Genomic DNA, 13,375 nt, shown 5'->3' on the forward strand with positions numbered 1-13,375 from the left:
GGAGGACTGGGTATTGGATAGGGTTGAGATGGAGAGGCTTACCACCTTGAAGAGAATGGATTAATTAGGGATGTTGAAATTAGCAATCTTCTAGTAAGTTTGGATTCTTTTCCTAAAATATCCGCTCAAGGCATAATGTGCTGCTGTTGCTAGTGGGAAAGTACATTAAGTGGTGCCTCGGTGGCCTCTGGGCTCCACCCTTCAGCAAATATATAAAAAGAATGTGCAGCATTCTCTATTTTGTATGCTTTTATAGATAACAAATAGCTCTCATCTTACCTTTTGCGTACTTAGATTTTCTTCTTTCTTGTCAAAGATGATTTTCTTTAAGATTCACAGATTACATAATTAAATTCTGGCACACCAGTTATTACTGAACTTATCAGTGCCATTTATAAAAGGGTTTACATTTGCAAGAGGTTTTCAGATACAGCCACATCACTAAAAAAAATGCATCTAAGTCATCCTAATTGGGCAGTAGACTTGCAATTCTCACTTAACAGGATATGGCTGTTCTTGTCCTCCCATTTTAACTTAATGTCAGTTTTTGCTAAATGTGGTAAGAATTTCTCACTTTTTTTCTTATACCTTTAGTACATAAGTGTGGACCACACTATATTTGTATAAAATGTATTATTTTGAAAATCACTGATAAATACAGTTATTGCCATACTTCACGCACTTTAGAAATTTCAGAGCTATAGGTGCTGTCAGATAATTTTATAAGTGGTGGCTTAAAATGCTGTTGGCTACTTCAGCAATGTGGAAAGAACCACACCATATATTCTGTTGAAGACAGAGCTATCAGAAGCAATGTCGGTATGAAAAAGCTTAAAGTGAATTATTCACCTCTTAACACTCCCTTGTGTTCAGAGTGCTGCAAAGAGAATACTGTTATCAATGGGAAAAGCAGTGCCTTTGAATTAAGGGAAAAGTTCAACTTGTTTCGTTTTGTTTTCAACCCAGTGGCATCAATATATGCAATCAAACTTCTCTCCCTAATTCAAAGGAATTTTCAAAATTTCACTCCCCTGTTCCTCTGGATTAGGAAAACACTGATCATCTAAGTATAACTGAAGCTATAATGATGTGATTCAACACCATGACTACACATCCGACCCAAAATTAGTCTGTGAGAAGTTTTATCTTAATGATGACTTCAAAGAGTCAAATATACACTTTCATTTTTCTTCAATAATTCCAATTCTAGATCAATACCTCTAGAATGAAAGCTTTCTTCATATTTGTATTGCAACCTCTGGGAGAGCCTTTTTGTATTTGACATATCTGTCTGCTCTCATATATTACAAAATTATAAACAGGATGTTGACTCAAATATATAAAGCTTATACAGATAAACATAAAGTAGAAATTTAATATTAACTATATAATTGTTGAGACAGGTGCTTCTAGAACTTGATGCAAAATGCTACATCTTTTGTCCCTCATTGTCTAATCTGTTGTCAGTCTTATTCATTGTAATTTTTTTTTTTTTTCCGGTACGCAGGCCTCTCTCACTGTTGTGGCCTCTCCCGCTGCGGAGCACAGGCTCGGGACGTGCAGGCTCAGCGGCCATGGCTCACGGGCCCAGCCGCTCTGCGGCATGTGGGATCTTCCCAGACCGGGGCACGAACCCGTGTCCCCTGCATCGGCAGGCGGACTCTCAACCACTGTGCCACCAGGGAAGCCCTTATTCATTGTATTTTTAATTTCAAATATTATAGTTTTCACTTTTGGAAGTTTCATTTTGCGTCTTTTGGGCCATCTATTTCTCACCTTCAGGCCCAAGATTGGGATACTGCAAGGGAGGTCCTTGGGGCTCAAAATTTGAGGCACTTACTCTCAGGGTCATGCTTTTACATTCCTGATCATATTTTCAAAATTCTAATAGATTTTAAGGTCCTTATTGGTTAATTCTGTCATCTTTTTCATGCCTGGGTCTGTTTTTATTGATGGGTTTTATTGATTGATGGGCTATAACCTAGGTATGGGTTATGTTTTCCTGGTTTACTTCATGCCTTGTAATTCTTGATAGAATATCAGATACTGTGAATTTTACATTGGTGAAAACTAGAATTTTTATATTGTGCATGGTTTGAAGTAAATGTGTGTTTGTGGAATGAATTTACCTGCTGAGTCTCTGTCCCAAAGGTCTCCTCTTTGGTAAAGAAACAGATGTAGTAAAGCAAAATAATATCAAGAATGCCAGCAGTTTATAAACTACTGTCTTCTGTGTTTACACGACAATGATTCTGGAAATGCCAGAGATGTTTGGTTTGTCAAAATTGTTCTCTCCATAGGAAATTTCCTGACTGTCTCATGACTCTATAATGGGAAATATAAAATAATCCTGTTAAATAGAACCGAGGTATTGTGCATATATTTTTCACAGTTATTGCACTAACCACAGATTGAATTCTAGAAACATTTACTTAAACAGTATCTGTGATGGTGAAAAATAACTATAGAATCCAGTTTCCTAATGCTCACAATATTTTTATCTGTTCCTTTTGCAGGGATACATTTGGAGAATAGTACTCTGATATTTTTCTTAGAAATTCTTTAGAAATGAGATTCAAAAAGATGAGGTCTTTGTTTTTGTCATCCCATAGTTATCTCATTTTTTAGAAATTCAAGTATTGTTTTACAATTTACCAGACTTTCATCCAGTTATTGTTATTTCATGATCATTACAGTGCTGCTTATAAGATTAAAAAATAATTTAAAAGTGGTAATTCCCTGGTGGTCCAGTGGTTAGGACTCTGTGCTTCTACTGCAGGGGTCCTGGGGTTTGATCCCTGGTTGGAGAACTAAGATCCTGCAATCTGTGTGGTGCAGACAAAAATTTAAAAAATAAAAAAGTAAAAAATTTAAAGTTATAACAGGAATGGTATTTTATAACTAAGAAATTTTCATATATTATCTCATATAAAATATAAAACTGCACAACTTAAATAGTATTATCCTAATTTTATCATCAAAGTTGTAAAATTATTTTGACTATTCTGTATATGCTTTGGTGCAACTTAGATGCTAATAATTTCATATTCAATGTCTTTAGTCTTTACAAGGATATTCTATTCACTTACTTACAAATGTAGAATCAATTTCATGAGGTATTCTCCAAATTAAAAAACTCACCATTTCTAAGGATGGTTCTCAGTTCTTCATGATATAGCCATATTTTTTCATGCATTGAAAGAAAAAGCTACTTCTTTGCAATAAATGCAGTCTGAAATCTTTATTTAAAGTATCTATTTTATGACTGGGTAAATGAGAACTGCACACAAGGAAAACATCTTTGAAAAAATATGAAAATTGAGCTAAATAATTCATATTTAAGACGACTGTCTTATAGAGTGTTGCTTGGGTTTGTTAGTGTGGCCAAATAGAGCTTTATATCTCAAATCCATTTGTAGTCTGTCCAAATGAATATGGGATTTCTAAATAGTGTTTTGAAAGTTGGCTCTGTATAATTTTAAAAGACAAAGTTCAGAAATACTCTTTATTGAGACTAATGAAAGAATTTGTAGTTTTATAAACCTCTGTGAGACAGAAAAAATCCTCAGTGTATATGAGATGCATATGATCACCTTATATGTATGTTTGGAATTAATTTTTATTAGCAGCCAGTAAAATGAACCTTTTTTGAAATGTAGAATTCTGTATTTTTTGTTTTTTGTGATTTTTTTCATATATATCTTCATGAAACTAATACCACAACCAGGACAGTTCTATCAGTAAAAAGCTTCCTCATGCTATATCTCTATAGTCAACCTTAACTCCTGGCATCTACTGATCTATTCTTTGTTGTAATAGTTTTTGCTTTTTTGAGAAATCTTATAAATGGAATCATACACTGTGCAACTTTTTTGAGACTGGCTCCTTTCACTCAACATAATGCTTCTGAGATTCATCCAAGTTGTTGTCTCAGTAGTTCATTATTTTATTGTTAAATAGTTTTTCACTGTGTGTATGTATCACAGTCTATCTGTTCACCTATTGAAAGATATCTGGGATGATTCCAGTTTTGGCAAATAGAGCTCTTGAAATACTCATGTACAAATCTCTGTGTGATCATAGTCTTCATTTATTTAAGGTAAATACAAAATTATTGGGTTAATTTTGGTCTTTTTTTTTTCCTATGAATGATACTTTTGGTATCATGTCTAAGAACTCTGCCTAAAATTAGGTCACATAGATTTTCTGCAGGGTTTTCTTATAAACTTTTATAGTTTTATGTTTTTCATTTAGATCTATGGTCAACTTCAAATTTTTATGTTTTTGTTTTGTTTTGTTTTTACAAAGTGTTCATTTTTGTTGAATTGCCAAGTTTCATTTCTATTGAATTGCCTTCTGCAACTTTGTCAAAAATTAGTTGGCCATATTTCTGTGAGCTTCTGAACAGTCTCACCTGTTCCATTGATCTATGTGTCTCTTCCATTGACAATACTACACTGTCTTGATTTATGTAGCTTCATAGTAATACTTTAAATAGGGTAGTGTGATTCCTTCAAATTTAATCTTCTTTTTCAAAATTATTTTGGCTATTACAGTTCTTTGTGTTTTAAGTTCTAGAGTCCTCTTGTCTATAGCTGTAGAAAATCATGCAGTGAATATGAGTGGAATTATGTTACATGTATAGATTATTTGAGGAACATTGATGTCTTTACCATGTTGAATTTTTCAATCCATAAACATGATATAACTCTCCACTTATTTAGGCCTTCTTTGATTTATTCCATCAGTTTCTGTAATGTTCAGTATACAGATTCTGTACTTATTTTTAAAAATTATTTATTTGTTTATGTTTTTGACTCTTAGGGACATATTATAAATGTATTGCTTTGGATATTTAAGTTTCCAACTAGTTCATTGCTAGTATATAGAAATATGATTGATTTTTGTATGGTGACCTTGGAATGGCAACATTGCTTAACTTATTTACTCATTCTGAGAAGTTTTATTTGTTTGTTTTTGTTTGTCTTGATTCTTTCTTATTTTCTGTTTGAACAATACTATTATCTGAGAATACAATAGCATTGTGAAAATATTTTTTCCTCCTTTTCTAATTTGTATGACCTTCCCTTATTTTTCTTGCCTTATTGAACATATTAGGACTTTCAGTGCAGTGGTGAATAGAAGTGGTGAAAGTTTTCAGTCTTTCAAGTGTGATGCTAGTTATACTCTTTTCTGATAGATGCTCTTTATGCAGTTGAAGAAGTGTCCGTCTATTCCTATTTGCTGAGAATTTTTATCATTAATAGATGTTGAGTTTTGTCAAATGCTGGATACATTTTAAAATGTTCCATTTTTACTATACTAAGAGTAAAAAAAAATCTATTTTGACTCTTTTTGCTATCCATTTTCAGATCAACTTCTCTAGATACATGTAAGTGGTCATGTCAAATTAATCTACTTCCACAAATAGAGCTTTCCCAATTTCAGGCAATGTGGTTCAGCTTCAGTAGGTGCTTTCTTTTGGTCTTTTTCAGAGACACTCGTTTTTAAAATCATGATTTTTTTTTAGAGTCCTAATAAATGAGCAAGTAGTAGAAGATTGCACATCTTAGGAATAGTTTATTATTGACTACTGCTGATAAAAATTATGATTTCAAGTATCATTTATAAATTTACTACAATTTGCTGAGTACTAGAAGAGAAGTGCATAAAGATAAATAATCAAAGAAACCATTCATATCATACAGACTTTTCCACTGTGTGTTTGTTTACTTGATTACTTGTTTATTTATGTTTTCTGAACAAAAGAAAGAATATCTAAATTTTTATCTTCATCCAAAAAATAACCAAAAAAAATCAAACTAGGAATGCCATTCAGTTTTATATGTTAGTTCATATTTAAGTGATCATTATGAGTAAATGATCATTTAAAAATACAGCAAAACATTTGTCTTTTTATTTCTGAGTGAAATAGATTAAAAAGATAATCATATCCTACAGTTTATTTCAAAGTATCTGCTTTAGAACTTTTTTGTAACTAGCCATCAATTCCAGGGATCCATTTTTTTAAAAAACAAATGATATGTTTTAAAAATAAAAGTTAATAGTTCCTATGTTCAAGTTGTGTTTGAAGGGAAAACATTCTAATTTTATCCTTGTATGAAAAAGGATAAAATTTTCAAAAGTTATATTTTAATTACTCATGTGAATATTTTAATTACTCACATGAATATTTTAATTACTCTGCTGAGACCTAAAAATCTACAAGTGTCTGACATCAAATTTTACTTTCTTTCTAGACTTAATGGTTAAGAATTATAAACGTACAAGATAGAATTTGATTTTTAGAATACAGTGTTGGAAAATAGCTGAAAACCCTTATATTCCTAAATTAAATGATGCCGTAATACATTCAGCTTTTTTGTCTATTTTCTGTTTGTTTTTCTATGTAAATACTGTTATTTTATTTCAGATTATTTGAAATGAGTTTTCAGACATCCTTGGAGCCTGGATAATGAAAATGTTATTTTCTATATTAAAACTAGTGTGTTTTTTATAGTGAATTAGTCATATGTTTATTAAAGGCCAAATGACTATTTCATTATGGTAATTATAAACAGACACAACCTCTCACATTCCTACCTATTTTAATGAATGAATGCTGACTGACAGTATTAATAAACTCTTGATACTCTGCTACTGATTAAGCTGCAGACTTCTAAAATTGTACTTTGTGAAATTCTACAATAATAAACCAACTTTCTTTAGCCTGTTTTTACCACCCTCCGCCCTCATTTCTCCTCCTTTGTATATCCTTTTGTTTTTCTCTTCCTCTTCTCTTTCTATTTTTCCCTTGCCTTTCTCCCTGCCTTTCTTTCCTTTCCAAAATTCTTCTTTTCTAACTTTCTATTGTTTTCTTTCTTTCATCAGAACAATATTTGGTAGCATTACCATCACCCAGTGCTCATCAAACATGCTGATACATACATAGAAACATGCATAGACACGTGTGCACACATACTCACATATAATTTAAAACAGCTCTTCACTTAATAGGAACTTAAAGTATCTTATTTTATAAGAACTGCCCAGAACTTTGATGTTATGCAAAAAATTTTAGATACTGTCCCTATTAGAACAAGGGAAGAAAAGTTTTCCCAGGCAGTCTCCCTGTGTCTAACTGAACAGGGATCCACATCCTATGAGGTCCCACCTAATCAAAGCCATTAAAATCACAAGATTACTTATAATAGCCCTTATATTTTCTAACTAGAGTTTACACTTTCACTTTACACTTTACTTGCTCCTTAATACCCCGGATTCTGTTTTTCTGAAGTGTTCTAAGATACTCAGGCTTAGCTTTTAACTGACAACAATAATGAGTTGATGCATGTTTTTGACCAATTCAAAAAATGAACTAGATGATTTTAAGTTTAAATGTGGAGTTTCTAAGTAATTTTAGTTTTTAAAATTGGCAAAACTCTTTTGCAAACATTTTTGCTCTTGGTGTTGGTTTCCATTATTACTTTTACTAGAAGATAAAGTTATCCTTAAAGATAGATAGTTTGTTATGGAAACAATTAAGGTGCTTCACAGAATCTGGAAATTAGAAAAACATGTTAATAAAAAATGTCTGCTACCAATTACTAGTTAAAGTGGATTAGAAGTGAGAAATTAATCTACCTTGTTTACCTTCATCTTTGCATTTATTTTGACAAAGGTCATTTGAACAACAGCAAGAAAAGATTATAGATTAAGAAATTTGTGAGGGTTTTTCCTGTCCCCCAACTTCTAAAAGACATTGAAACTTAGATAGTAGTTTAAGCTATTACTCTTAACATGTTTTTTCTAATAATAGTTTAAAAAGCCAAATAATTTAAATTATTACATAGGATAAAAAAAAGAGTCCTGTTAGTTTAAATTAGCCTTATTTATAAGGAAAATACATACTGCTCTACATTAAACCTTACCTTGGTCCCTCTGCTTCATGAATTGTACGCTCCTGTGTCACTGATACTTGCATGCTGGATGATCTTGTAGGAACCCATAGCTGCTTCAGAGCACAATGGTGTGACATGAAATGAGGAAGAAAACAGGAGAACCTTTGTCGCTGAGTCAGCTGCAAGAAGAAGTAACGTGTATGAATGTACAGTATAGGGAAACCTATGAAAGATCTACTCTCTTTTTCGCAAAAGACTCTGTTCTACGGTACAAGGAGAATTCAGTTCTATTTGGCAGACATCCACGTCAGTTTGGAAGCAGCAAAAACAGACACAAAAGCAAGCCTCGTTTCTTAGTGTCTACTCTCACTGCTTTAAGTAACATTTTAATTCTTATTTTTATTTTACTTTGTTTTTAATAACCAGGAAGTAACAGCCCTTTCCCTTGTATTGAGTACAATTTCCATAGTAGGGATGCAGATAAGGATGAACTATAGAGATGAGTCCGACCATAGGTGCCATGCCTGTATTTGTTACTGGTAAAATTTGAAGGAAAGGTTTTATATCCCTTAATTGAGGAGTGGGTGACTTTAAATGATGTTATATCAAGAAAGGCAAAGAATCCCAGCAGATGATGTAATTATGCTTAAAAATGAGTATTATTAAATAATTCACACTTTTAATATGGAGAAATTAGGTCATTTTCCCACTCCTCCCACAAATATTCAATCTTAATATCTGAGTAATGAAACAACACAGACAGTGTTATCCATCCTGGTACTAACAGAGAATGCCAGTTATAACAGGCTCATTGTTTACTTTAACAGGTAATTTGTGGACCGGAATCATTTAATTGTTCTGAGTACATGATTACATGTCAGCAATTTCCAATTTAATTAAAATGTACAAATTTGAAGATTAAGGGAATTTTTGAATTATTAATCATTTTTCCACTAGGAAGTCTTGTTGCTCTGCAGGAGATTTGTCCAGTGTACAACTATACGTATTTTTTCCTTCTCTTTCGCAGACAGACAATTTTCCCGCAGAGCCCAATTACATGGGCAGCAGGCAGCAGTTTGTTCAAAGGTAAGGCCTATTAAATAACTTTCTCAGCTTCCCCATTTGCATTCATGTCAAAATTGCTTTGCTAGAGATTACACTTCAGATTCAAACTCGTAGAGACAACACTTTCTCTTCTTTTTCTTTATATGTATTTCAGTAGCTCCACGTTTAAGGACCCAGAAAGAGCCAGCCTGAGAGACAGTGGGCACGGGGACAGTGATCAGGCTGACAGTGACCAAGACACTAACAAAGGCTCCTGCTGTGACATGTCTGTTAGGGAGGCACTCAAGATGAAAACTACTTCAACTAAAAGCCAACCACTTGAACAAGGTGAGTGAAGTCTTCCAATGCTTACAAAGTGTAAAGCTTAAGCAATCATTTTAAACCTCATAGTACTAGAGTTGTAGTTTATCACCTTGGAATGGACCATTGACGATATAGCAAAAGGAGCAGCAAATTCTGAGGTTGCCCCAGACAGAAAGCAATTATTCAATACCTCAGTAACCACAGAAAAAGGAAGGCCATGGATTTTGGTCTGTAATCTTCTTAAGATGAGAACTTGCCCAAAGTCACTAGATTGTACTTATTTTTATGAACATTTTCCAGCCTTTGCTATTTTGCATTTTATTAAAGGAAAATATAGCATATGTTAGCTAGATATGCACATTTTAATATACTAATATACAGATTAAGATGAATAAATTCAACGCTTTTAGGTGAATGAAAACTCAATTGGGATTGTATAGCTCTTATCAGTGTTGATGTATTTTTAGTGTGGATTTTAGTTTCAAGATAGTTTTTCAAGAGTCAAATCACAGCTAAGCCAGAGTTCTGGCTCCTTTTGATTTATGTCTAAGTCTTCCTGGATAGCAAATAAACATGAACTTGTTTACCCTGATAGAGTTATAAAAGAAATACTTCTTCATAAATGCATATGTTTTTTGCTAAAAGTCTATCTTCAATTTATTAGTTTGATATGCCTTTTTAAATTAATTTTGATATTTTTATTGTTTCAAACACAATAGAATATTTACTAATGATTCACCCAAAGAGAATTAAGCTAGTCTTAAGTGTGAGACTTAGATGTTGTGAATAAGCTTTTTTTATGTCCAATTATAAGAAATGAAAAGAACTGTTGTATAAATTGAATTTCAGAATTACAAATGCATATTATATTAGTTAATATTAGTTTTCAAAATATTAATAGTATTTAAATATGTTTAATATTTATTTAAATTTTTATGAGAGACTACATTTAAGCTATATGGACATATTTATGTATTCTTCTAAGTCATTTAATGATTGGTGATTCATAAAGAGTAAATTTTTGCCTCTAGTGCAGTCAGTCCTATCACATATACATCAGCAGATAGAATGCTTTTTAATTTCTCTATTCATGTTGAAATTCGAGTTCAAACACTCACACACATACATTCAATACAGAAATAAATTCATATATATATACACATATATAAAAGTTTCTGCACTAAATATAATTACGCTGGCTTAATTTTAAGGATAACCTCGCAAAAGCCTTCTTTTCTAAGTAATAAGTGCCAGATATGTCTTAGCAACTTTTTACATAACAATGCAATATTGTTTTAAAAATTATTTTAAACAAAAGCTATTTGAATACTTATCTAATATTCACAGTTCCTGCACAGTTGAATGTTTACTTGAAGTGAGTTAAGTGGTCTTGATGGGTTTGACTATGCAATATTATAATATATGAATATTTTAGGCACATTTTAAGTAATGGGTTATTGGATCTTGATATGTGAATGCATAGGCTAACAGACTAATCTATGTGTGTGATAAAGTGATTTACAGGTAATTCACTGGCCACTATTTGTAAAGCTGCATAGAGTAAGTAAAGAGTTTGCATTTTGTCCTATCTTCATGAGAAACTTTGCTAATTAAAAAAGCCTGCTGCTCACTATTAACTTTTTAATTCCTTTCCATCCACTGACTGAGCAATGTATTTGATAGGAATGAAAAAAAGACCCCTATAGAAAAGTGAAATATGTGTCTGAAAATGTAGTTTATACTGAAAAGCTGTTTTTTCCTATTTTGGTATCAAAAAGTAATATCATAGAAAGGTGGCTATTGTTCTTAAAAGAAAATGTTGTTGACACATATTTTAATTAATATTACACATAAAATAATTGCTAGTCTATGAGTGAGAATGCCAATAGATATATCTCCTGTAAAACAAGTAGTTTCCACATATCCTTATTAACAAACACAAGAAAGTTATGAATCTGAAAGCCATACTTAGAAAGTAATCTCTGAATTTATAGGAGAGAGACTGACTTCTACTTTAAAACATGATTTTGACGGAGTATTTCATTGATTGATCGACAGATTTGATTCATCAATTCATTTATTTAATAAATATTTATCAAATGCTTTCAATATGTAAGGAAAGTTAGATTCTTTGGGAACATCAAAAATAAATTTGACTTGAAGCCTGCCTTCAAGAAACTGTATGTAACTAGTTGGGATGGGAGACCTTTCTCTGTTTGGCTCTCTCTCTCTCTCTCATATCTCCTCTCTCATCTACCTTTATCTGCCATCTATCTCCCTATCTATCTCTCTGTCTACCTCCAATCTGTCTTTTTCTCTCCATCATCTAGACAATCTTTTTGTCTCCCTCCTTCCCTCTCTCTCTCTCTTTCTTTCTTTCTTCTATGTATATTATGCATACATCTATCTATCTACCTATCTAGATTCAGAGGAGGAGACTAGTATTTATTGAGTTTTTCCTACTTACCATAAACTGTGCCAACTTCATTTCAACATTAACATATTTAACCTGCAAACTCTAAGATAGTTATCATTTTTATCTTACATGTAAGAAAACTGAGCTTATGGGAAATTTATTAACCTGCCAAGCAGGTTGGAATTTTATCTTAGGTCCAGATATGCCCAAAATTTGTGTCTTTTCTGTACAACTTTATCCCCAAATGGGAGAATTAGCTCAAATATATTTTCTGATTCATTGCTATGACTAGATATCAAATAAACATTGAAGGATAAGTTAAAACTTAAGTTCATGTATGCGAACCTTGAGAGAAAACATCAAAATAGGTTATATTCATTGAATTATTCAGTGGTTAAAACATAATATCCTATTTAGTTTTCATTGCACTTATAGATAGGTGACTACTGTTACTCTCACATTTAATAGTTGTTAAGAAATTTTCTCAATGTTCTGTGCTATAAGTAGTGAAGTCAGCATTAGAAATAAAATAGCATGCCTTCAGGGTCTGCCCTCTTAACCAATGCTTTATACTATTCACATAATGAATTGTTTACTCAGAAAAAAAAAATTAAAATGTTTGAAGAAGCAATCAGCCATTGTCTTGGTCAATGTCCTCTATTAATTTATTTGAAAAACATCATGAGAGCCAATGCCAAATTAATTTAATGCACACCTACAAAGAATAATTTTCTTTACAGATGAAAGAAGATGACAGCCATATTCAAATAATTATCTCATGTCCAAGTTTCATATGTTAACCCTAATTTTTAATGCCTTTTAAAATATCCTAAAAAACATAAATAAATTTCCTTTAAAGCAAAAGCTAAACAAAAAGAAACCTGTTTATCAGTCTTTTGCTTGTCCTAAAAATTTATAGTAGTGCCTTAATAGTTTTCAATTAAAAAATCAGTAACAAAATTATATTTTATATTTTTATTAGTTTAATTGGCTTCTTTTCCTGTTTAAATTATCTCTATTAAGAAAAATAATGTTCTATTTTAAATTAAAATACTTCTTTAAGTTAGAAATTAAAATAAACTTTAAAAATAGTCTTCATATTTTCAATGGAACTTTCTATGCTAATAATGATTTTCCTTTGCAAATAACTTAGTCCATTTGAGATTTTATTTTATTAGCTCAATTTTTACTATTTTTCTTCTCTTTTGTGCTGTTAGATTTTTTCCATTTGTTCTGTTCCTGATATTTGTGTATTTTTGCTATCATCAGTTTAAGCATCCCAAATATACAGCACTAGTATATGTTGCCCATTATTTTAGAAAAAATATTTTAAAGGATTTAGTAGTTAAATGAAGGTGTGATGTACTGCACTACAGCTGAAGATAGCTTTAAGGATTTTATATTAATAAAACCTATAATAGAAAGAGGTTATTTTAGCTTCTCTTAGTGTGATTAAAAAAAATCTCAAAGAATGTGCTTAGTATCTTCTTTTTCTATTTGAGTTCAGTTTGGTGCTCTGCCTCTCTGTTTGTCAATTAGATTTTTCCCCATACATTCCCCATCAAATATTAAATGTAGGTAGATAGGTTAGTGGGGAGAGAGAGAGAGAGGGAGAGAGGGAGATAATAGGTAAAACAATCCATATGTTTTGGAATGTGTATGGTGCCATAGTAGCAAATTCCTTAGAAAG

The 13,375-nt window shown here is 31.8% G+C and overlaps 1 protein-coding gene across 1 annotated transcript in view; it reads left to right on the forward strand.

Moving 5' to 3' along the window:
* The window catches only part of PCDH17 (protocadherin 17), a 100,134-nt gene that overhangs the window by 25,762 nt on the left and 60,997 nt on the right, over positions 1 to 13,375 (forward strand). The window contains exons 2-3 of the mRNA XM_024767215.1: positions 8,929 to 8,987; positions 9,121 to 9,293. Of these exons, the coding sequence (XP_024622983.1) occupies positions 8,929 to 8,987; positions 9,121 to 9,293 (232 nt within the window). The remainder of the gene's footprint in view (positions 1 to 8,928; positions 8,988 to 9,120; positions 9,294 to 13,375) is intronic.

Source organism: Neophocaena asiaeorientalis, unplaced genomic scaffold (genome assembly GCF_003031525.2).
Source record: "Neophocaena asiaeorientalis asiaeorientalis breed wild unplaced genomic scaffold, Neophocaena_asiaeorientalis_V1.1 scaffold127, whole genome shotgun sequence".
In the NCBI taxonomy this organism is placed as follows: Eukaryota; Metazoa; Chordata; class Mammalia; order Artiodactyla; family Phocoenidae; genus Neophocaena; species Neophocaena asiaeorientalis.